General features: G+C 42.5%; 1 protein-coding gene across 1 annotated transcript; it reads right to left on the minus strand.

Moving 5' to 3' along the window:
• Positions 1–19,728: 19,728 nt before the first annotated feature.
• Positions 19,729–26,246, minus strand: LOC120920875 (low affinity immunoglobulin gamma Fc region receptor IV-like). Its single transcript, XM_040333242.1, has 3 exons — positions 26,097–26,246; positions 24,830–24,850; positions 19,729–20,428 (listed from the first exon to the last, which is right to left on the minus strand). The coding sequence occupies exons 1-3, from the start codon at positions 26,125–26,127 to the stop codon at positions 20,160–20,162; spliced, it is 321 nt and encodes a 106-aa protein (XP_040189176.1). The 5' UTR covers positions 26,128–26,246; the 3' UTR covers positions 19,729–20,159.
• Between the last annotated feature and the right edge of the window lie 287 nt (positions 26,247–26,533).

Below are 26,533 nucleotides of genomic sequence, written 5' to 3' on the forward strand. Positions count from 1 at the left end.
TTGAAGTTGGAAGGCGGCAACCAACTATCCCTGGACATTTTGTGAGTACAGACTGTGGAGAGATCTTAGAGACTTGTGGGCTGCTGCCCCTCTTCTTGTGCTAGAGAGTCATCGGTGTGTTTGTCTAATGGGGACATCGGCTGGTTTCCTGAAGAGCTCAGTCTATCTAGTTCTCTGTGAAGGGACTCTGCTCTTGTTGCTAAAGGACATGTGTCAAACACAAGGCCCGCAGTCTGAATCTGGCCCACCAGGCCATTTCATGCGGCCCTCTCACCTCTCCCACCCCCCTAGTCTCAAATGCAGAGGCAATTTTTTACTATGATAAAGAGTAGACACATTTATATAGACTTACTGATACAACCGGCCCTTTGAGGGCAACTATAATGCTTGCTGACCCACAATGAAATTGAATTAAACCCCCCTGCTCTAAAGGAAGAAGCTTGTGTGCTGTTAACAGCTTATATTACAAATACAATTTCACAATTTGCTATATGCAAGGACTTCTGCTTCAGCTTTACACAAAGGAGTTCACTGTCCTCAACTTGTGCGCAGTTTCTGTTTTTGAAGTATTCCACTTAAAGAGGAAGCGCAGTCTGCTCACATAATTTGTAATAAAAACATCTTTGCCATTCTGAAGCTTTCCTCCAACCACTTTGCATATTATTTTATATATACTGTGATTTTGTATTTGCCAAATATGCTGCAGAAATCTCCCTCCACTGAGCCTGACTGCAGCCATTTTAATTGTGGGCAGCTGAAACTCACTTCCTGGATTTACACAGACACAGAGAGGCACACCTCCAGCTCCGCAGCTCTAATTCGCTCTCTTATGACTCACCCCTCCCGGCTCATGTCATCAGGAAGTTGGGGAGGTGGAATTTGACTTGTTTCGCCAGGTATATTCCGGAGCCTCAGGTTGAGATGGCTCATGCCTTCATGCATCTGACTGATTGATGTTTTGTTTTCTGCCAATAAATCTGTTACTGCTTACCCTAGTGTCCTCTTTTTTGGCCCCTTTTAGGCGTACTGACCACGTGACCTTTGGCACACTCCAGGTCTTGCTCATATGTTACTTTCCACGTTCTTTACTCATATCTCACATTGAGACTCCAAGTACAAGCAGAATTATAATCAATGATCCAAACCTATTCTTTTGCAAAAAACTTACTTTAGGATAAACATTATTTTATATAGTATTGTTGTATTTATGGTAAATTGTCCAGTATCAGTTCTGTACTCACCAGAGTTTCCCACATTCAAAGCTGAAAAGCCAAAATGCACATTTTAGAAAATAGTATGTACAATACATGTCATTAAAACATATCTAATGTATTTCAATCATTTTTCTTCCTTTCATTTTCAGTTGGAAATCATACATTTTCTTTATAACAAGGATGTTAGATCCCAATTTTCTCATATCACCAGAAGAAGAACAGATTTGTCATCTCTCTTAGATGACAAACTGTGTTTTAGAGATGTTGGCATGGGTGTCCGCTCAATAGGGCAAGGGGGGGGGGGGGAAATTGCCCCCCCTCCCCAGGAATTGTAAGAGAAGACACTTGACTTGTCCCCGTTGTTGCAATGCAATGGCCGCCGCGGCCGCCTCCGCGGCAGCCATGGACTTTTTTTTTCTAAGTCTGCTGCTGGCCTGGGGCTGCTCTCAGTTTGTTCCGACTTATTCACCGCGATACATACAGACACATCCTTCCCTCCCTCCTCACCCTCAGCCCAAGCATCGTATTGGCTCTGCCTCTCGGGCCTCTGCTTAACATACCGGCTGTTCTGTTTCATGATTGGCTGCCTCAGCCTGCCTGCCTGTGTAAATGTATGTTGCACTTGCTATGTCGATCCGCGCGGCACCAACTCCTCCCACAGGTACGTGGCATGCAGTGGCCGAGACAAGAGAGAATACGCTGCCAGTGCCTGCCCTGGGCCTATGATCGATCGCTGAAGAACCACAGGTAACAGCAGCAGTGCCACATACACTGTTACACACACTTATATATTTTTCCAGCAATAGATCAGCTCAGCTGTCCAACTTTACAAGCAGCAAATTGCAATATATAATATTCTCCTCCTAACTGGCACAGTGTCCCTGAGTCAAAATGGGACCGAGTATGGATGACCTTAAAATGATGCCCCCCCTGAAAAAAGTTCAGTGGATGCCCATGGATGTTGGGTTAAGCAACCAGACCTTATATTGCCACTTCACCATTGGGTAGGCATCAGTTTCTCGTTTTATTCACCCCATGAGCCCCCTTACACAGTGGGCAATACCTATCAGAACCTTCCATGAATTCGTAATAGCCCCCTTACCAAGACAATTCTATCATGCTTTACGTAGCCACCAGCCAACCCACCGCCACCTACTTTCTGAAGCTTATTTCAATCAGCAGCCAGACCTTCCTCTTCACCATTATGCAATTCCAGTCAATCAGCTACCAAAAACTGAATTATGAAGCCACCATATTCCTCTTTACAAGCCCAAACAACTAGACCCCCCCCCTCCCAACCCTTCATGAGCTGTATAAGTCTGGTGGTAGAAATACTGGGATTCTGGTGTGTATTGGGGAAGTGGATATAACTTCAAACAATATTTTAATGACATGAGACAACAGACCCAGGACACGTACTCCAGTACCCAACCCTAGCAATGCCCCAACCTTAATATGGTTTCCTCGTTCCAGCTGACCGCATGGGAAAATACATAACAATTGTAACATAATGTATTTCTCATAGAACAAGACAGATCATACATTCCCCTTTAGATGGTGAACACAAAGTAAGAAGAAGAAGAAGAAGGGTCATCATACTTTGTCCACAACAGATGTAAATACAGTATTATGAGTGTATTTTACGTAGAGTAATGAGTTGCTTTTTGTGTTTTTCACGCAATCTCAAAGGAAAGACACTCAGCTGAATAAAATAATATAATGCTCAAAATGAAAAAAAAAAAGATCTTTCTACTTACATAGGAACACGATGATGAGAAAGACAGACATGGTAGACGGCAGCCTCGAAGTTGTGACTGTCCTTCTAAGAAGCAGAAGTTTTAACCATCTTCGCACTTCCTGAACTTTATTTATAGACATTTCACAAGAGTTAAAAACCAATGTCGTGAGAATGTAGAAAGAGGAATAATCTGTGATAGCCAATCAGATCTCAGTTCTGCCTTATCTGATATGATAGTCTAGGTAAAACTCACATATATCATTTTTAGGGTGGACGCTGCTATCCTTGTACCCAGGATTGCTGGTTTAGCTAGTTTATACAATAGTAAAGACACTTGCTTGCAGTCCAGTGTTGTCACTTTGGCAAGGTATGGCTTCCATTGCTACTGTCACAAGGGCCACGTACCTGAGGTGAGACTGAAGTAGTGGGGAGGCCTCCCTTGCACCTCGGGTCCTTGAAGCCTCTGGAGATGGAGACAGAGACTTGGTAGACCCAGAGTGGCATGGGTGCCAGGGGTGTGGAGCACCATGCAAGCCTTAGTCCATAATCCGAGCCGAGGTCAAGTCCACTCTGGTAACAAAGTACAGAAGGGTTAATCAGAAAAAAAATGGTTGAGATCCAGCCGGGGTCGGTTCCAATCTGGCAGGTGAGTACAAAAAGGGCAAATATGTAGAATGGTCAAGGTACAAATCCAAGGTCAATGACAAGCAGCAATTAAGAGTAGTCAAATGGGTTTCCAGGTCACAACAAGTTCAGACAGATCACACACTAGAACAGGAACAAGGGGGGACTGAAGATAATCCAGCAATTTGAAAGTATCTGGGCTGGGCTTATATCGGGAAGTTTGAGGTCACTTCCTGTGTGCCTCCTGGGCATTTTCCAGCCTTTTTTCGATCATGTTGAGGTCACTTCCTGTTTGCCTCCTGGGTATTTTCCTGCCTTTTTCCATCAGGTCTTCTGCACAGGTGCAGGTTGGGGCACTGAGGCGTCTTTGGCGCATGCTCAGTTGGCACAGATTTCCTCTTGTGCCATTGGTACATGCGTAGTAAGCCCTGGACTATTACAGCTACCTCTCTGAATAGTACAATCAGGTGACACCATACAGACTACTTTTTTAGATAAAAAATGTAAACACTGGCTGGTGCCTACAGGCAATCCTTTGGGGTAGATGTACAGATACAAATAGAAACAGCTGCTCTTTTGGGGGTACATGTACCAATAAGAATAAAAATATGTGATCTTTTAATGTAGATGTACTGATATGATTTTTAAACTCGGTTACAACATACAGGAAATCCTCTGATGTAGATGTATCAATAAACATTGTAAACTCAGGTTACAACCTACAGGCAATCCTTTTGGGTATGATATACTGCTAAGAATAGAAACAAACACCCTTTTGGGGGAAAATATGCCGATAAGACTAGTAAAGACTCTATAGTATTCCTCTCTTGGCTGCCATGTATGCTGGGCAAGCACAGACAGTAACTGTGAACAAGGAAGTTTTTTGGGGGGATTTTTGAGGGTGCCGGCAAAAGAAGTGATTTGAATACTCCAAATATATATAAAATAACAGAGATTTTATTACTACATACAAGACATAAAAACATCTAGAATTCAAAACAGATGAAAAAATTGATCACTCGGCAATAGCATTGGAGTGATTGTCCCGACATGTTTCGCCACACTGGGCTTGCTAATATAATACAAAAAAATTATAATGGTAGGGCAGAGTATGCTGTAGACCACCATGCCCATCACCATTCGCTCACACATATGAAGATATTTTGCCTGGGACTGGATGTCAAGTTGGGAAAAACCGTCACTGGATTGCGCACATTGGAAAATGCCAAATAGGGCCAGAAAAGAATACCATTAATGTAATGGTTTTAACTCTGTTTTTTTCTATGCAGTGTTACATCCAATTGTCTTTGAAACATCCCCTGAGGAAGCCCAGAGTGGCGAAACAGGTTGGGACCATCACTCCAATGCTATTACTGAGTGATCAATTTTTCCATCTTTTTTGAATTCTAGATGTTTTTATGTACCCGTGCACATAACCTTTTGCTCTGTTCTGAAGATCCCCCACAAGGGGGTCATCGTCGCTGGTTAACCCCACCCTTGTGGGGGATCTTCAGAACAGAGCACCACATACATATTATAATGTATATATATTTTGAGAATGTGGTTTATCTGATTTTATTGTATGTGTTGTTCTCTCCATTTAGTTAGTCTTTTTGATTCTCCTGAAGAAGCGCAAGGCGCGTAACATGTAGAGCCTAGGACAATATTTTCATCTTGATCTGCTACACAGCTTTTCCTCTGGATTTAATTTTAATTATGGAATGAGTGATTTCTATCTCCAAGTTTCTACGTATTTTTCCAGCAGCTGTGTACAGTATGAAATGTATAGCTGTTTTATATTGACTTTTCAAATGTGGATATTTTTTATGTATTTTCTATATGTGTTATAAACTTTTTTTTATATATTAGTTACACGGCCTCACAGGGACGGTTTGAGACTGCTGACCAGAGCGGAGATCGATACTTCACTGGACTCAACTATGTCTCTCATAAGAGACTTCAATGTGAGTGTTTTAATGCATCTCGTCTATTAAAATTATACAGTTTTACTCAAGTGGCGCCCGTTCTCTGTTTCCTCTCTTTACATGTTTGGAGTTTTTGCTTCAACTCCCCCTGCAAGGCAGCCCTGGGTAACAAAGACTGTTATCTCGCACTAGAGCCACACAGCTCAAAGGACTCTTGTATGGACTTATTATTTTTACACTGTATACCACAGTTTTGTGCCACTACCCTTTGTACTTTTTACATGTTATTATTGAGCTTATGATCTACCAAAACCCCCAGATCCTTCTCCACCATTGATTGTGTTGTGTTGTTGAAGTAGATGAAACACAAAGAGGCAGCTAATACACATAAATCCAAGTCAATCCAAGTCAATTAATTATCAGTTAAAGCGGGGGTTCACCCTAAAAAAAAATTCTAACATTACATTAAGCTCCATTCCAAAATTGACTGTACGCTGATCTTTTTTTTTTTTTCGTACATACTGTTATATCTTTATTTTCCCCCCCGGCTTCCGGGTAGTGAATCCCGCGGGAGTGGGCGTTCCTATGCACAGGCTAATTGATTGACGTATGACATAAGCTTCCCCCCGGCGCATACGGCCGCGTCACGAGTTGCCGAAAGAAGCCGGACCGCGAGTCAGCTCTATACGGCGCTATACGGCGCTTGCGCACCGACGTTTGGCTTCTTCTGAGAAATCCTCACTTCCTGTTCTTCTGTCTGTAACTCCACACCGTAATGCGAGGCTTTCTCCCTGGTGTGGAGAAAGCCTCCTGAGGGGGTGGCGGCGAGCAGGAAAGTCAGGACACCCACTAACACACAGCTCCAAAGTAGATAGCGTCCTGACCCTCCTGCTCCCCCCCCCCCTTCCCCCTCAAGAGGCTTTCTCCACACCAGGGAGAAAGCCTCGCATTACGGTGTGGAGTAACAGACAGAAGAACAGGAAGTGAGGATTTCTCAGAAGAAATAAGGACATTTAAAAGCAAAATGGAAGGAAAATGGAAGGATGAGGTAAGTGAAAGAGGACTGCACTAAGGTATAGGAAGCTATTTAGGGGGAAAAAATACCTTTACAACCCCTTTAAATGTGAGATCTGGTGTCAAAAAGACCTCAGATCTCATATTTACACAAAAATGCAGTAAAAAAAAAATTCAAGAAAATGTAATTTGAAAAAAAAAAAAATCTTCTTCAAGAGCATTGGTCGGAAATTACATTTGACGTCACTTCCACCAGTCTATGCTATGGAGCCGAGCTGGGGCCATCTTTCTTTCACTTGGCATCCAGGGCCACCACTGTAACGGACGCGATCGTCTCAGTCGCTACCGGAGTGTCCGGAGTGCGGCAGGAGGGAGGCCCTGAAAAAAATCAATCTTGCTGCAAATACGCTGCCGAGACCGCTTTTATCTGAAAGCGGACCGCCCACTGAAGAAGAGGATACCGGGGATATGGAAGCTATCTGCTGCCATAACAATGATATTCCTCTTCATAGAGCTGCCGTATAACAGTGGCAGGGGGTTTGTAAGTAGTTAAACTAAAGACCACCCCTCATTTCTGGATATCTATTTTTTTCCTACCTTTTTAGAAGTACACAGTGTACTTCTGTCCTAGACCAGCTGCGGCAACGTATGTCATGTCTTCTTCTGCGGCAGGCTCCCCCTTCTCCCCTGCTGCCTTCTGGGACCTATGTGTGTCCCAGAAGACAAGGTGGCCGTTCACAAAGCGTTACGCGACTCTCACGCATGCGCTGTAGAAAACCAACTGTGAAGCCTGAAGGTTCCACTGCCGATTTCCCTTTGTTGTAATGGCGGCGCCTGCACCCGAGACGGTGGACGAATCGGCCTTGGGGGGGCGACATTGCGGGCTCCCTGGACAGGTAAGTGCCCTTATCAAAAGTCAGCAGCTACAGTACTTGTAGCTGCTGACTTAAAAAAAAAATACTTTTTTTGCGGCTGGAACTCCTCTTTAAGAAAAGTTTAAAAAGTCCAGAATTTAAAGATTGGTAATATAGTTATCTGACACAGTCATTGTTTTAGGGGTATAATTTCTTCTTCTGGATCCTTGTTGGTCTTCAGGAAGTGCCGACTGGAATCACCAATATCATCCATGGAAATGTGCAGAGTTCGGTATCATCCATTCCGGGTCCGATATATTTCCGTAGATATTTGCATCATTCACAGTAGCGTATGTAACAGTCAGATCCTCCTGGGAAAAAAATTAAAACATGTTATATTGATGGATCAGTTGTACAGGACCACCGCTATATTCTTACAAATCTATCATCTACCAGTATCTATCTATCTACTGTATATATATATATATTGTTGCTCCCCTTCAAATAACCTTCTTTTGGTTGATGGTTTTGCACACAGCAGCCCCGATCATCCTCTTCCCAGGTCTTCCACGGGCACTCCTAGCTCCTCCCTCCTGCCAAGTGCCCCCATAGCAAGCCAGTTGCTATGGGGACACTCGTGCATGCTGTGTCTATAGACCCACAGAGCTCGGCTCGGCCCCACCCCTGCTCTCTCTTCACTGGCTGTGATTGACAGCAGCAGGAACCAATGGCTCTGGCTGCTACCGTGGTTCCCTGAAAATAAGACCTACCCTGAAAATAAGACCTAGTGTGATTTTCAGGGATGGTTGCAATTTAAGCCCACCCTAAAAATAAGACCTAGTTAAAGTCCTTGTAAAAACATGCAATCTGTTTTGCACGCTGGAGATCTTCTCCTCTCCGATTGACATCAGCAGGGATCACAACCCCTCTCTCTGCAGTATTTGGAGTGGGGAAGAAGAGCTCAGGTGGGTCACGTGAGTGCCCAGAGGCACTGTAAATACAGTATTTTCCACAATACGTAACTTTAAGCATCCAATCATATAAATAAAATCAGCATTCTTTTAAATTCATCTGCATACTTGTATATTTGCAATGAACCATGATCAGTTTATATTACACTTCGGAAAATCAGTTTTATCATTTTATCAGTGTTTTATGTATTAAAAATAACTCAGTTTCCGTTAGTACAGGTTTCCATCGTTTTACAAAAAAATGAATATGTTGGATACTTACATGTTTAATTCTTTTACCTATAAAGTGAATGAGAAAACAAAGATCAGTAATTATTATTGTAGCACTGCCCCCAAAGGAGCTGCTGGTTTGTTTTAGGTGGCATGTTGCCTCTATTTCCTCGCCATCTAGGGTATCAGATGAGAGTTGAGAAAAACTTTAGGCTTATTTTTCTGTGCTTTATTTACCCAGCGTGGTAAAAGAAATAAAAGTAGTAGTTGAAGAGGTGGAAGGGTAATAGGTAGTAGGTTCAGGTGTATAACTTTGTTCGGAAACACTCCTGCTTCCAGCAATGTAGCTTTTGTCGCCACTCCAGCCAGAGCGGGTATTGTGCACCTGGATAGGCCTCTCTCACTAACCTAGCAGCCAGGATGTCCCACAGAATCTTGATAAAGTCTCTGCCACAGACCTTCCCAAAGATGGAGATATATTCCTTCTAGAATCCTCTCAGCACAGGATTAAGCACCCGGATCTTTCTTGAATAAATTCTTGTGAACTCAGAACTGACAGGCGACCATCACTCAGCCTTTCAGTAGTAGTGCATCCTTCGATGAAGTTCAAGACCTCTCCAGAGATACCAGCCTCTTGCTCGGTGCTCTCCAAGACAGGTTCTTCATCGGGTAGCTTCCTCCTTCAGGACGGACAGCACAGGACTCTGCAAACATAGACCCAGTCTGACTACCAGGCCTACTTAGCAGATCACAACCCCGGACCAACGTGGTCCCGGAGCCAGGAACACTTGAACACGCACACCAGGGCAAGAGAGCCACACACGGGGGTGGTGGGACGACCAGGATCTGCGGCGATCCCCAAACTAATGATGTCTGTCCCTTAAGTACTCCTCCCCAGCATACACAGCGGGATGATCAACTCCCTCTGATTGGCTGCTGAAGGGGAACACCCAAAACACCTTGACCTGACTGCTGCCACCCTCAGCCTGGAGTGAGAACGACACCCCAGACAACAATAGTGGTCACTCACAGTACAGCCATGGCTGGAACAGAGGTCCAAATTTAGTGAAAAATCATACAGACTGAGTCAACTAACTCTCCGACTACCCTCTAAATTTAAAGCAGCGCCAGCTAGAAAGTAGCAGGCCGCTACATTATATTAAAGAAAAACCTAACACTTTTATATATTATTGTTGTCAAAGATGGTGTGATTAGAGCAAGGTATGGAACATTTTTCCAAACCTTCCATGCCCCAACAGTAAAGAATAAAGTTCATACTCTAACAATAAAAGTACAGGAATACAAAACATGTATTGAAATGCTGGAGGGCTCTGGATGAGGTTGGTGTCACTATGGGGGAAGATGGAGGTTACGGAGGGGATTAGAGTACTCTGCAAGAGACTTGGTGGCCCTGTAGGGGGTGAGGTTTTTGGAGAAAGCTGGATGGCAATGTGGGATACTTTTGGAGCTTGAGAGCACTATGGGGGCCCAGAGACTGGGGGAGGGGCACTGTGGGAGGCTGGGAGGCAGGGAGCCTGGGGACACTTTGGGCCACTATGGAAGGTTGGGTACACATTGGGAGCTGGAAGGCACTGTGGATGTTGGGGGAGCTCAGGGGGCCTGGGGACGCTTTGGGCCACTATGGAAGGTTGGGTACACATTGGGAGCTGGAAGGCACTGTGGATGTTGGGGGAGCTCAGGGGGCCTGGGGACACTTTGGGCCACTATGGGAGGTTGGGGTACACATTGGGAGCTGGAAGACACTGTGGGAGCTTAACGGATCAGCAACTGGCTGATCATGACCTTGCACTGGGCTTCAGTCTGGTGGTTAAGAACCACGGATTATAAAATTAAAAATGAATTTGGTAATCACATTCTTGTCCTGATTAATCATTTGAGCCAATATAAGTGAAGCTCAATCAATTATATTTATGAGCATGAAATAATATTTCTGTACTGACAGAAATATTATTTTATGCTCATAAATATAATTGATTTATAAATATGGGTTATTAGGTATAACTCTCCTTAATTCAGTTATAAATGGAGAAGCATACTTTTTATATTTATTTAATATGACAACTAACCTTTGGAAAGCTGACTTATATCTAGGTAGGTGTAGCAGACATCTTGTGGATCGGGGTCCATGTCATTTCCTGGAGAAAAAAATCACATTCTAGTGATTTCATAGTTATTAAATAGACATTACAATGTAATCAAAGTAATCCTCCTTGGTCAATGTGCCAATGTCCTTCAAATGATACATTTACAATATGTAATACAGCTTTTTAGCTCAAGACCATCAAGATTTAAAGAGGAAACTAAACTGTCTGATTTCCATGGCTGTGTACATTTTTATTTATTACATTCTGATTTGTGGTAATTTTGATAAAAACCTCTCAGATTCAAGTTTTTCTTTCTATTGCTTATTGATATTCTTTTTTTCATAGAAAAATATACATATTTTTGGTACCGTGTTTCCCCAAAAATTAGACCTACCCCCATAATAAGACCTAGCGTTTTTTTCAGGAGCGCTGCAATATAAGACCTACCCCGAAATTAAGCTCTAGCTTAAAATACTTGAAAAATCCTATAATCCACTCTATTACAGTAGTATATAATGTACAATGTGTGTGTTTCTGTAATATAAATGTGGGGAAGAGAGCTTTGGCGGGTCACAGAAGCACAGAGCATCGCTATTACGAAGGTATTTGATACAATAATAACACAGAAAAACACGCATTGTACACTATGTACTACTGCAATAGAGTGGATTATAGGATTTTACAAGAATTTTTAACTCAAATCACATTGGGGGATTCCTGACAGGCAGGGAGAGAGAAGAGGGGAGAGAAGACAGCACATTACATGGTAAGACCTACCCCAAAAATAAGCCTTACTGTGTCTTTTGTTGGCAAAAATAATATAAGACCTGGGTTTGTTTTCGGGGAAACATGGTAGAAGTTTTAATGAAAAGATCAATAAATATTAGGGCTGTTACTGATCAAAATGTTTCTGTTCGATGAATCGTTTTTTTTTTAATCGATTAATCGACTAATTTCGATTAATTATAACGCACATACAGATCCAACTACTTTTAGCTGATCTCCTTGCAGGCTGATTCCCAGTGCAGCTACTAACAACTGGAAAAATGGATAGCAGGATACAAAAAACACACACAAAGGCAGCGCTCAATGGGAATAGCATTAAAACTTTTATAGTCTTCAAGTAGGTAAACAAATAAATATTGCACTGGAGATAAAATCGATGTAGCTACATAAACTGTAAAAATGGTGCGAGTAATACCAAACGGTACCAAAAGCAGTCATAAAAACATGTAGCTAAGTATGATACTGGTATACAAATTTGTACAATGATACCACTGCTGAATCCAGATGAGGAGGGGTTAACATCAGTCCGTCGGCATGTAGATGTCCCATGAAGGGAACTATCACAACTCCCAGTGGATGGCTGTAGAATCCCAGGTTGATAGAGGGAAGTGTAACAGCCCTTGCGTGTGGCAGATAGTAAGGTCCCGCCGGCATGCAGATATGAAGGCACAGCAAAGGAGCCCTTCAGATGGACATGGCAAGCCCCACCGGTGCCGTGACGTTACTGGATCTCCGACGGAACTCCCTGAAGGCCCAGAAGCCGGCAGAGAGGTGAGTACCAATCAAAAGAATTTTAATCAATCAAAAAGATTTTGATCGATCAAAAAAATTAAAGATTAATCGATTAATTAAAAGTTAATTTGCACAGCCCTAATAAATATACAAACACACAATACCAGGATCGGTAAAGTGCGCTTCCCGGACGAGCCCCCAAGGAGCCTTCTAATAGAGAGCAACAACATTTAAATAAAGACAGGCTTCTGTCAATCAATGTAATTACTTAGACAAAGTTATTACTAAACTCAAAACAAGATATATCTACAGCAAACTAATAAACAGGCAAAGCACATGGAATATTTATACCTGTTTTGCTTATTTCACAAGTCAAAGGACAACATCCGAAATTTCATTAACTATGCCAATCAGTTGATATCTTTAATTATAATGATCCTTCTGCACTGATGATAAGTACAAGGGGATTGGTTCCTTGAGTAAATGCACTCTAAACATTATAATTAAGTTTTGCATTGTCCTGCCTAATCTATATTTGTTTTACTTTATTTTTTATATACTTTATTGTATTCATCAACTAGACTTTTTAACTGAATTACATAAAGTAAAATGTATTCTCAGTGTAGAAACCAACTAAAATAACTGAAAATCCAACCAGTATACATGTATTCTTATTGGTTGTGATGGGATAAGGCATTTTGGCGGATTTTGATTAAAAATAACCAAGGATCTCCTTATTGAATAAGGCCATTTAAAGACATGTGATGGTGACTGAACCTTCAGTTCTTTTTGAAAGCTTCTAATTAGTAAAAAAAATACTGCACTATAAATGAATTCTAATTACCTGCTGTAGGTATTGCTTGATGAGGGTCTTGATGTAAAAACCTTTTTCTTGTTTTATATTTCCAGATAAGAACAGCAGAGACAACAATGACCACAAGACTCCCGATTACAGCCGCAGCGATTACTGGCACTAGTAACTCATTATCTATAAGAAACATGTTGCATTAATTTTACAGAATATTACAGCACTGCAGATTATAAAGGAAAGGGGACTTTTAGAAACATTCAATTACAATATGACTTGTGTAGCAATTGTATATACTATATGTATTTTTTTTTCTATTTGCCATATATTTTATTTATTTATTTTAACAAAAGTGGAGTTAATCATAAATGTAAAAAGATACATTGTAATAGGGTTTACTTTTTCTTTAAGAGCCGGTTCACACAGGGGCGGCACGACTTCGGGGGCGACTCGGCCAGGCGACATGAAGACGACATCTAAGGCGACTTGCAAAATGACTTCTGTATAGAAGTCAATGCAGGTCGCCCCGAGTCGCCCCCGAAGTAGTACAAGAACCTTTTTCTAAGTCGGAGCGACGCAAGTTATTAGAATGGTTCTATTCACTAGAATGGGACGCGACTTGTCACCTGACGAGTCGCCCCAGTGTGAACCGGGTCTCAGGGGATTGAATGTTTAGAAAACACACAGTGAAGACATGGCAAGTACGGGCACTAATTTTGCATTATCTGGATATGGAATCCACAATCCATCACTTATCTTCCTCACAGTATTGTTCCTCGTGTTAATCATCTGGGTTTTAAAGGCTGAAGATTATTATTATTATTATTATTATTATTATTATTATTATTATACATGATATATATATATAGATCCAACAGTTTACACAGCACTTTACAATCTAGAGGGGGTATAGCACAATTACAGTACACTTCAATACAAAAGGTACACAAGGGCTCGGCTCGTAGAGCTTACATTCTAAAGGGAGGGAGCTGGTGGTACAAAAGGTAATAGATGCGGGGAATGATTTGATGGGGATGTGTATTATTGTCAAATCATTGGGGCAACGTTGTTAAAACCGTGTTGTTTATGGGTAATATATACTGCTAAATGCACTGTTTAGGGAGGCTTGACTCAGTATTAGACATGTGCATTCTTTTTCGTCCGAATGCATTTTCATCTGAATTTCGGGGATTTTCACTTTCGTTTTAACAAATGATAACGAAAGAACAGAATCCAAAATCCGAAAGGTTCAACATAAAAAATGCTTTACAAGGGGGCGTGGCCTGGGCATGGATGAGTGAAGTTGCATTTTTCTTGAGCTCCCGGCCCTGGCCTTCCTACAGGCCAATAAATAAAATTAGCATGCAAACAGCCAAAAAGCACAGGACGAAAGCAACAACCCGGGTCACCCGTTCCAGCGCAACAACCAGTGATATACATCGTTATTTTAAACTCCAGCAGCAGACTTCTCCCGGAGCCAGAGCGTCAGCACAACGAGGCGCCGCACGTGGCGATCCCAGGGAATCTCAGGATCAAAGTGAGTGGGACTCTTCCCCCAGACACCCCAGCATCTTCTCACCGATCACCAGACGTACCGGGGACACCCCAGCCAGACATGGCTACACCCGCACAGTCACCAGGATGCAATCCGACGGACCCAGATATCCGAGCGCTCTTGCAGGCCCTCCCCACCAGATCAGATATAGAGACGCTCATCCTCCGCCCTTCACCGCTGTGATTTCCAGGAGGTGAAGGCTGAGGTATCCATCTTTGCTGACAGGATGACCACGGGGGAGACCTGTTTCACCGCACTGGAGATCCAAGTTTCAGAGCTGGAGAGAGCTAGGGACCAGCACCGGGACACGGCAGTCGCCCTTCAGCTCCACCTGAAGGACGTCAAAGACTGGAGCCGCTGCAACAACCTGCGGCTCGTGGCATACCGGAGACAGTGGAAACGGAAGCCCTGGGGGAAAAGATTCAAGAAATATTCCGTACAGTGCTGGATGAAACTTATTGTGGGGGGTGATTTCAACATTCCCCTGATGCCGACAGAGGACACCTCCACTGGAGTGTCCTCAACCTCAGACGTATCTACACGGCGCTACATTCTACACAACTGATAGATGTTTGGCGTCTATTACATCTGGGAGAGAAGGACTACACATTCTTCTCCAGACCACTGCACTTTGGTCGAGCGGGTTTTTGACTGAACGTGTGTATGCAAGGCAGGCTTGAGAGGAATCACGTCGGGAAAAACGTCGGGTTTTGGTATGTCAGGAAAAACAGTCGTGTGTACAGCACATGAGATATATCAGCCCTTAGCTAGGAACTCCCTTCTTCTCTGTGTGCCGTGTTAGCTTCTCTTTCTGGATAATCAGATCAAAATGTATTTTCATCTGCAAGAAAAAAAATAAAACATTCATTGTGTATGTGAGCCTGGAATAAGCTACGATGGATTTGACTTCTGCATCATCTTGATGACTTCATGTGGATCTTCTCAATTCAGCAAGTTGTCAAACTATCTCTATAGACTGGGTGTCAGGAGGAGGAATGTATTTTGTATAAAGTGATATTAGAGACAGAACATGTGCAGATCAGAGGCTTATTCAGTTCTTTAAGCTCACCGTGCTTCTGCATTATCTGGATATAGAACCCATCACTCATCTTCCTCACAGTGTCAGACGCTGTCTCCACTTCACAGGTATAATTCCCAGAATCCTCCACTCTGTATTTATCAGATACATTGTATCCCCGCACAGTCTGTCCATCTCTGTAGAAGGCAAAGTGCAGCTCTGTGCCGCCTCTGAGAGGATCCAGTCTGGTGTCACATCTCACCGTCATCTCATCTCCTTCTATTACCCTGGACGGGGTCACTTTTATTTCCGGAGGAGAGAAGAGCTCTGGAAAAGAAAATTGTTAGAAATGATAAATGATGGGAATACTTTATCATGCGCTAAATGTTAATGATCCCACAATTCTGTGCAGAGACACAGAACAATTCATATCTGTGTGTTTGGCTAAGTGGAGCCATTGTACCCACTAGACAAGTGCACACTGAAATATTTCATTTTACAAATTTCGTTTTCGCCTGAAAAATTCATTTATTTAGTTATGCCTCGTACACGCGGTGGCGATTTCCGACTGGATAACTGCCAAAAACGGGCGGCAAAAAAAAGAGAACTGGCTCTCTTTTTCCCTGTCGAGATTCCCGACTGACTTTTTCCCATCGGAAATCACGGCCGTGTGTACCGGGCATAACTCCCGAAATTCATTTTTATTTATTTTGTTTCGTTAAAAAATGCAATAAGGTAAAAATCTGTCAATTGAAGGCTTGTGGTGTCTATCGAATGTTCTAAGAAGATTGGACGAAGCAGCTAAACTGTACGACGTCACGATCGTACATTTCTGGTCGAATGTTCCGCCTACAAGCTATAGAATAATTCTAATGTTGTATGACTAGAAATAATTATATTTATTAATTACTATTACTAGTCAGCCAACATTAGAATTCTTCTATAGCCTATGGGCCGAGAATTTAACAATAAATGTCCGCTTGCTGCGATCGTATGTTTTTAGCTGCTTCGTCGAATCTTCATGTCTCTATAATGTCGAATCTTTTCTCTCTATGTCGAATCTTTTCTCTCTATGTCGAATCTTTTCTCTCTATGTCGAATCTTTTCTCTCTATGTCGAATCTTTTTTCTCTATGTCAAATATTTTCTCTCTATGTCTAATAATCTTGAACTAATACAGTTAAGGTTAGGCACATTCGACCACAGGTTCGATAGACACAGATCCCTATTGTCACCATCATGTGGAATCTCCTATCTATATCGAACTGTTGTCACAACAAAACGAAATAAAGCATTTTTTCTGTCGGATCTTTCAGAGTTTGGATTCTGCGCATTCATTATCGTTTGTTAAAACGAAACGCGAAACTCCCTGAAATTCGGACAAAAACAAATGCACATGTCTAGTACCCACCATAGTAATAAACAATAAGGCTCCATGAACACTGGGCTTAACCTCCCTGGCGGTATGATTCTGTCTGGAATTACGTACCAAAAGCGGTACAATTATTTTGCAAGGAAATTTGGTGTATTATATTGTAGGTCTGTAATTTTTAGAAATAACTCACTTAAATCTGACCAAGCAAGAGTCTTGTAGGCATCCCGGGTATGATTTTTTTTTTAAAACAAAATGATAAATTATAATATAATAAATAATTATAAATAATTATAACAAATAATAATATAATTATAATAAAAATTATTCAATAATGTAATCAACTCAAAATCACTGAAATTTGCTCAGTTGCAGAATTGTCGCTGTCATTATTTTTTTGTTTTTTTATGACGAATTTCCCCACAAATCGCTATCGCACATTTCTGCAAGTGATTATAATTTATTATCGCTGTTTTCTAGCTGATCTAAAACCATTTTTGACATAAAGGGACACTTTTGGACAATCTACAGTTTTTAGGCAGAAATTACATTTTTTATTTTTATAAAAGTACATGTAGGGCACTAGGCAGACCACTAGGGACAAGGGGGGTGTGTATTTTTTACATACAGTACTGTAATCTATAAGATTACAGTATACTGTATGTAAAGTGTTTGTTTACTTTTTTGAATTTGGCGCCGTTCTCCGCTCCCGTGCGTCGTAACGTCGCAGGGAACGGAGAACGGCGGCACACGGGGAGACTGTGAATCGAGCGAGGAGGTCCCGCTCGCTCACACAGCGGGGTGGCATCGCTGGATCCAGGGACAAGGTGAGTAATTTGCCTGTGGATCCAGCGAAAGGTAAGCCGCGCCGCTGCACGTCCACCCCGAGCGTGACTCAGGGATACCGATTTTAGCATTGAAAACCAACCCCGAGTCACGCTCGGGTTTACCGCCAGGGAGGTTAAAAAAAACGTCTGTTCTTTTTGGAGTAAAAAACCTCCATATAGAGCATTTTTTGTACAAAGTTTAGACGAGCTTTACGTTTTTTCTGCCAGTGAGCTCCAATCAGATACGCGAATGAGAAGGTTTTTTTTCCTGCCGCTAAATGTTGTTCTCAAAAATATGCCTGTAAACGTCCCAATGTGTATGGACACATAGGATAACATTGAGTTGCTTCTACAGGCAGAACACAAAACTCCTGTAGAAGCAACGTTTTTTATCATCTTTCGATTTTGCTTTTAAATGTCCTTATTCTGAGAAATCCTCACTTCCTGTTTTTCTGTCTGTAACTTCACACAGTAATGCAAGGCTTTCTCCCTGGTGTGGAGTGTCATGCTCGCCCCCTCCCTTGGACTACAGGAGAGTCAGGACGCCCACTAAAACACAGCTCCTTTCTCTATCTGCAACGTAGAGAGCGTCCTGACTCTCCTGTAGTCCAAGGGAGGGGGCGAGCACAACACTCCACACCAGGGAGAAAGCCTTGCATTACTGTGGTGAGTTACAGACAGAAGAACAGGAAGTGAGGATTTCTCAGAAGAAATAAGTAGAGTTGAGCGGACACCTGGATGTTCGGGTTCGGACCGGAACCCAAACTGGTTCGGCCAGGTCAACGTGCTCGGATAAGGGGTCTGGTGTGGATTTTAGGGGGAACTCCACGCCATTTTTTGGGGGGGGGGTGGAGTTCCCCTTAAAATCCACACCAGACCTGAAGGGTCTGGTTATGGATATTTAGGGGGAACCCTACGTCATTTTTTTTTAAATTGACGGCGGGGTTCCCCTTAATATCCATACCAGACCTAAAGGGTCTGGTTATTGAATTTGGGCGGACCTCCGTGCATTTTTTTTCCCCGAACTCCGAACCCGGACCCGAACTTTCAGCAATTATTCGGGTTCGGGTCCGGGTTCGGGAAAAACCCAAAGTCCGTACCGAACCCGAACTTTACAGTTCGGGTTCGCTCAACTCTAGAAATAAGGACATTTATAAGCAAAATGGAAGGATGAGGTAAGTGAAGGAGGACTGCACTAAGGGAAAGGAAGCTATATAGGGAAAAAAATCCTTTACAACCCCTTTGGAACCTATTTAGAAAAAAAAAAAAAAAAACCTTTACAACCCCTTTAAGTGTCTTCTTTTTATTTCTGCAGCAGATTTACTTTTACAAGCATTTTTATAGGAGTTCTCCTTCCTCTGGATTGACCAAAACTTCTAAGGATACAGTTTTTAAAAGGACATAAATTTACCTTTCACTGATATAAAGGAGACATCTGAGAACTCTGTTACATTTGCACTATTCTTGTAATAACTTATTAGTTTAGTACATTTGTACAGTCCAGATTGACTCCTGTTGGGGGAGGATTTTGTTGATTTTGGTGGGGGTGTTAAGCTAGGAGTGGGGATTTTGGGGGGGTTTATGCTAGGAGGGGGGATTTGGGGGAGAAGATTTGTGCTAGAAGTGGGATTGTTGGGGGAGGATTTGTGCTAGGAGGGGAGATTTGAGGGAAAACCTACACTAGGAGGGGGGCTTTGGAGGGAGGGTTTTTGCTAGGAGGAGGGATTTAGGGTGAAGATTTAATCTAGAAGGGGGTATTTGGGGGAGAGGATTTGTGCTAACAGGGGGGATTTGGGGGAGAGGATTTGTACTATGAGGGGGATTGGGGGAGGATTTGTACTAGGAGGGGGGATTGGGGGAGGATTTTTGCTAGGAATGAGATTGCCTTCCAGGTATAAAAACATAAAATAAACACGCCCCGCGGTCTACTAACGTTTTAAATCTCTTCTTTTTATTTCTGCAACAAAGTCACTTCAAAGATCATATTTTTGTCTGAATTCTCCTTCCTCTGGATCCACCAATATCTCTAAGGATAAAGATTTATATAAGACATTAATTTACCTTTCACAGAGATAAAGGAGACATCTGAGTGTTCCTTCACATATGAATGATCATAAAGTTGTATTTGTTGAGTACATTTGTAGAGTCCAGACTGACTCCTCCTTATATTAGGAATATGGAATGTGGAGTCAGATTCTGATGATTTTTTCTCCCGATCATCCTTGTAGAATTTTGTGTTTGTTGCAATAAAACCATTTATATGATGACATCTCAGAGTCAGGGGGTCTCCTTCATAGATGACAGATGGGGGTCTCTGCAGGATGACATAATCTGAAATGTAATAAAATTATACTTTATGTTGTTCTATTCACACCCAACAATCTGTAATGATGGAGATGAGATGAGATCACTCACTGTGTGTAACATTTAGGAAGACGGGATCACTGATATCACCACCGATGGTCTGACACTGGTAATCTCCACTGTCCCGGTAGACGGAAGATCCAATGATATGAAGTCTCTGTTGATCCCCTGGTATTTGTCTCTTATCTTTGTACCAGTGATAGGTCCGGGGCTCCTCAGTAGACGGCACATCACATGTTAGAGTCACATCGTCATCGTATAATATATCCCTCCATATGGGTGTGAAGGTCACCACAGGTTTGATGGCCCCTCCTATAGAAGAAAAGAAATCACACAGAACACATAGAGAGCATATTGTGCAGCAAAACACAGAGAGGTGATCAGATCTTGTATGAGAAAAATACATTCTCTATAGAAATGGGAATGTTTGTAGTCCTGAGAACAGAGATTTTCCCTCACGTTGGTAAATCTTTTTTTTTCAACAATGAAAACCATTCCCCTTACAGTGATAATAAATTGCACCTTCAGATATTTTTTCATTTTTCCATTTTTCCATCTATTAAATCTTCTTCCCTTGTTGTTGTTTTTTTATCTTTGGATAGTAAAACATTTTTTTTCTGCCAGTAAATCCCTCCTACAGCCCACTTCCTGTTTCCTCATACAGCCCACTTCCTGTTTCCTGTCTGGCCTTTAGCCTAGGCTTATGACATCATGCTCAGATCTCTCTCTCACTCTCCTGAGAGTTTGCCAGGAAGGGAGGAGTCACAAGACAAACAATAAGAGCCGCAGAGCTGGAGGTGTTGCCTCTGTGTGTCTGTGTAAATCCAGGAAGTGAACAGGCAGCAGCTTCAGCTGCCCACAGTTAAAATGGCTGCAGCCGGACTCAGTGGAGGGAGATTTCTGCAGTATATTTGGCAAAGTACAGAATCACAGTATATATAAAATAATATGCAAAGTGATTGGAGGGAAGCTTCAGAATGGCAAAGACGTTTTTATTACGAATTAGGTGAGCAGACTGCGCTTCCTCTTTAAAGGCAGACTTTTTTTAAAGCAACCAAAATGTTATACATACCTACTCAGTGTAATATTTTTTCACACAGCAGTCCAGATTCTCCTCTTCTCAGGTCCCACCTAGGCACTCCTGGCCCCTCCCTCCTGTCGAATGCCCCCAGAGCAAGCAGCTTCCTATGGGGGCATCTGAGCAGGCTCGCTCCCAAGCCGCTGTTCTGTGTCCATTCACACACGTAGCACAGCTGTACCCCACCCCCACTCTCTTCTCATCGGCTCATTGGCTGTGACTGACAATAACAGGAGCCAATGGCTCAGTCATGAGGAGGAAGAGACCTGGGAGAGCAGCTGTTCTCATGTACATCGCTGGATCCGATAGAGCTCAGGTAAGTATTGGAGGTCTGGGGAGGGGGGGGGGGGGGCTTTATTGCACACTGAAGATTTTCTAACTTGATGCATAGAAGACATGAAGGTAAAAAAAAAACTCAAAGTTTCCCTGCCTGAGACATTTTTGCACAAATGTGTAAAAAAATAATTTTACGCCTGAAGATTTTTTAAAACCCCCCAAACATGATATATTTTCTGAAAGCAGAGATCCTGAAGAATAAAATGGTGGTAGTTTCATGTTTTATGTCATAATCTTAAATCTTAGCATAAGCAATTTATTACCCAATTTTTGGCAAAATACAAAAGATGAGGTTGCACCGAGTAAAGATAGATACCCAACCTATCAAACCTTATCCCAACATTTCCTATTCTTCATATGTGTGAGATCCCTGGTGTACCTGCCAGTCCCTCTGCTTTCCTATTACTAACCATTAAGCAGGAGAGCCCACCGTGGTCAGTTTTCTAGCTGTACTGGAAACTCAGCCTGCTCCTCCAATGATCAGACTTGTGGTGACATGCCCCACCTTCCCAGCCATTTACTGGGAAGATCAATGTGCTGCTGTTTCTTCTCCCCCAGCTCTCTGAGCTCCTTATACAGCTGAGAAAAGAAGTAATGCGATCAATTATAAAAAAGGGGAAAGAGCATATAATGTTTTTTTATATCTATACACAAATGTTCTTCCTTTTATTTATAATTTAAACTGAATGGTTTGTTGGGTGAGGATTTACATATACTGTACGTGAATACTGCATACGCCTGTGAAATGGCCACAGACATCAGTGACAAACTTTGGTGGCCCTTTAAAAGCCCCTACAGGTGATTGGTTTACGGCCCGCGGACCGGTAATAAATGGCCTGCAGGCAGGGCGGGTGCCGCGGAAGTGTAGATCGAGGTGCATGAAGAGTAGCGCAGGAAGCGTCTGTCAGAGGTTCACTTGTCTCTCATGTCACGCTGCTACTCCCCGGCGGCCCCTCCTCTCTTCTCGTCCATCCCTATTTGCTTGTGACATCATCTGGGATGGACGAGAAGAGAGGGGGGCCGCCGGGGAGTAGCAGCGTGACATGAGACAAGTGAACTTATGACAGACGCTTCCTGCACTGCTCGGCATCTGAAGAAAACAGCAAGTAAACGCTGACCTTGTGCCCTGATGTGCTCTCATGTGCCCTGATGTGCTCTCATGAGCCCTGACGTGCTCTCATGAGCCCTGACGTGCTCTCATGTGCCCTGATTGTGCCCTGATGTGCCCTGATGTGCTCTCATGTGCCCTGATGTGCTCTCATGTGCCCTGATGTGCTCTGATTGTGCCCCATGTACCCTCATGTGCCCTGATGTGCCATGTGCCCCATGTACCCTGATGTGCCATGTGCCCCATGTACCCTGATGTGCCTCATGTACCCTGATGTGCCTCATGTACCCTGATGTGCCTCATGTACCCTGATGTGCTGGGCTCTGTACATCAGGGTACCCTGTGCCCTGTACCCTGATGTGTCATGTGCCCTGTACTGATGTGCTGTGCCTGATGTGCTCTCATGTGCCCTAATTGTGCCCTGATATGCCCCATGTGCCCTGATTGTGCTCTGATTGTGGCCCATGTACCCTGATGTGTGCCATATACCCTGATTTGCTGGGCTTTGTACCCTGATGTGCTGTTTCATGTGCCCTGTACCCTGATGTGCCATGTGCCCTGTCCTGATGTGATGTGCTCTGGTGTGGCCTGTTGTGCTGTACCCTGATGTGCCATGTGCCTTGTCCTGATATGTCCTGATGTGCCGTGCCCTGTACCCTGATGTGGCCTGTTGTGCTGTACCCCTATGTGCTGTGCTCTGATGTGCCCTGTACCCTGTTGTGCTCTGATGTGCTGTGCCCTGATGTGCTGTGACATGTGCCCTGATGTGCTGTGTCATGTGCCCTGATTTGCTGGACTCTGTGCCTTGATGTGCTGTACCCTGATGTGCTGTGCCCTGTACCCTGATGTGCTGTGCCCTGATGTGCTGGGCTCTGAGCCTTGATGTGCTGTGCCATGATGGTGAGTGGTCAGAGTGTAGTGGTCTGTCAGCATTGTAGTGGTCTGTTGGCAGTGTAGTGGTCTGTCAGCAGTGTAGTGGTCTGTCGGCAGTGTAGTGGTCTGTTGGCAGTGTGCAGTGTAGTGGTCAGTGTGCAGTGGTCCGTGTGTAGTGGTCCGTGTACAGTGCAGTGGTCAGGGATAATAATGTGTTTGCTGACACCAATACAAGGGGTTAATAATGCATCTGCTGACACCAGTGCTGGGGGTTAATAATGTGTCTGCTGACACCAGTGCTGGGGGTTAATAATATGTTCGCTGACACCAGTACTGTTTTTGAAGTTTGAAAGTTTGCATGTAGCCCCCCATGGGATATGAAAACTTGTCTTTCGGCCCCCGGTAATTTGAGTTTGAGACCCCTGGTTTAGAGGTAACCATGAATAATGTGATTCAAATAGAAATGGCGCCAACCCCAAAAGGCCTAAGTGAATAATGGGACAGCTGCCCCTTTAAGTGAATGTGTCACTAAAACAATGAGAGTGAATAGGTAAAGTAAGGCGCTAATCCCTTTATGGCCAAAAAAAACAATCAATATTTGTGCTAAACATCTACCTTAGATGGATCAACCAAATGTAAAAAATATAAATGTTTTCCAGCAGTGTGAAACTCAGAGACTCGTCGTGTGTTCCACCTCACCCGGATGTGACCTCACCTCCTAACCCTAACAATAGGTGGCGTTACATCCGGTTGAGGTGGAGTCTCTGGAGAGGACGGGGGAGCGGTTTATTTACACACATAGAGGATGATTGAGCCGGTCTAATCAGGTCATGTACTTTGCAAAGATCTCCCCCAACTCTTCCCGTCTTCCCTCCATTTGGGTGACATTTGGTGTTCATTTAGAAACCCTCCGAAGTGCAACCATCAAAAACCGGCTCCCATTCAGTTCAATGCTTTCAAAAAATATATCCTAAAAATGAACTCAAATTTTAACTTTGAAAGTTTCAATAAAATTTTTACCTAAATTCAAATCTCAGCACAACGGGTCTTTCCAGCAAGTATTTGTGTGATTAATTTAAGTAAATATAATTACAATTTAATCTCGGTTGTGTGCAAATGTAGATATCCCGCACTTTTAGAATAATCTTCTACCCCTGCATTAATGAAAAGCTATTAACAAAATTATAATCAATGATCCAAACCCCTTCTTTCTCAGAAAACTTTAAGACCAAAATTGTAAAAGAAAAAAATAATTTTACATTTTTTTGTAGTATTTATGTGTTTATGATATATTATTCAGTGTCAGCTCTGTACTCACCAGATTCTCCCGCGTTCAAAGCTGAAAAGCCAAAAGGCACTTTTTATAAAATGTTATGTACAATACAGTAAAACAAATCTAATGCATTCCAATCATTTTTCCTTCCTTTCATATCCAGTTAGAAATTATACATTTTCTTTATAACAAAAAGGTGAGAATCACGATGGAACTGACGCTCTCTTAGGTGACAAGCTGTGGTTGAGTTAAGCAATCAGACTTTACCACTCCTCCAACGTGTAGCCATCAATTGTCCTGATATTCCCCCCGTCACCCCCCTTACACAACAAATGGACAAGTTCATTTACCCATCAGATCTTCCATGCATTCATAAAAATCACCTTACAGACACACTTCTATTATGCTTTATGTAACCACCAGCCACACCCAACACCACTTTTATGAACTTATTTTAATCAGCAACCAGACCGTTCCCATTCCTCCTTCTGCAGTTCCAGTCAACCAGACCTGAACTATGTATCCACCAGATCCCCCTTTACTAAACTAGACATCTTCATTTAACTCCCTCATGGAGAGATCAGACCCTCTACCCACCCCGAGTTGTATAAGTCGGGTGGAGATACAATTCTGGGATCTAATTGGATAGAAGATATAACTTAGGACAATATTTGAATCACATGAGACAAGGGGCACTCAGCAGTAGAACCAGGACATGTACCCCGGTACCCAACCCTAGCATTGCCCCAACCTTTGACTGCATTTTTCTCCTTAGAGATGACATCCAGCTATCTTCATCATTGACTCTTACAATTAAAACAAAGCTCTTCTGAAAATCACATTCCTGGTTCTGACTTATCTAGATTAATGTGAACCTTCCAACCTGTGTGACAAGACCATGAACACAGCTTACAATCAATGATAATAACAGCGCAAGTCAAGAAATGTTCTGCTTAGATGTCTTCTGTAGTTTCTTTCTATAATGTGCAATCCACCATCACTGAGAATGGATACTAATTAACAACTAATTAACATAATGTACCGTAAGTATTTCTCATTGAACAAGACAGCGCATACAATTGAATAGTAAATATGATGGAAAAATAAAAAGAAGAAGAAGAGAAAGAAAAAGAAGAGAGGTCATCATACAGCAGATACAAATATAATAAGTGTGTTTTACATAGAACTTCCAACAGGTTGAGTTGTTTTATGTTTTACACGATCTCAAAGGAAAGACACCGATACTTTGATGCTTGCAATAAAATAATAAATCCTAAGAATAAAAAAAAAGAATAAAAAACATTCTACTTACATAGAAACACGATGGCGAGAAAGACAGACATGGTAGCCGAGACATGGAAGTTGTGACGGTCTTTCAGAGAAGCAGAAGTTATGAGCGTCTTCTCACTTCCTGAACTTTATTATAGACATTTCACCAGACTTAACACCAATGTGGTGAGAATGCAGAAAGAGGAATAATCTGTGATAGCCAATAAGATCTCAGTTCTGCCTTATCTGATATAATATTCTAGACAAAAAACTCATATGATGTTTTAGGGTGGGTAATGCTGGTCTTGTGCTCAGGTTTACTGGTCTAGCTGAATTATATTATTATTATTATTATTATTATTATTATTATTATTATTATTATTATTATACAGGATTTATATAGCACCAACAGTTTACGCAGCGCTTTATTATATGATGGTAGGGAATTTGTTTGGAGTCCAGTGTTGTCATTATGGGAAG

The sequence above is a fragment of the Rana temporaria genome, chromosome 13, assembly GCF_905171775.1.
Source record: "Rana temporaria chromosome 13, aRanTem1.1, whole genome shotgun sequence".
NCBI classification, from domain to species: domain Eukaryota; kingdom Metazoa; phylum Chordata; class Amphibia; order Anura; family Ranidae; genus Rana; species Rana temporaria.

Excerpts from the sequence above, each read along its gene's own strand:
- LOC120920875 (XM_040333242.1), bottom strand. The coding sequence starts at position 26,127 with ATGTCTGTCTTTCTCGCCATCGTGTTTCTAT. Across the intron at positions 24,851-26,096 it reads TCTCGCCATCGTGTTTCTAT|CTTTGAACGCGGGAGAATCT; the intron begins GTAAGTAGAATG and ends TTGGCTTTTCAG. Across the intron at positions 20,429-24,829 it reads TTTGAACGCGGGAGAATCTG|GAGGGGCCATCAAACCTGTG; the intron begins GTGAGTACAGAG and ends TTTCTTCTATAG.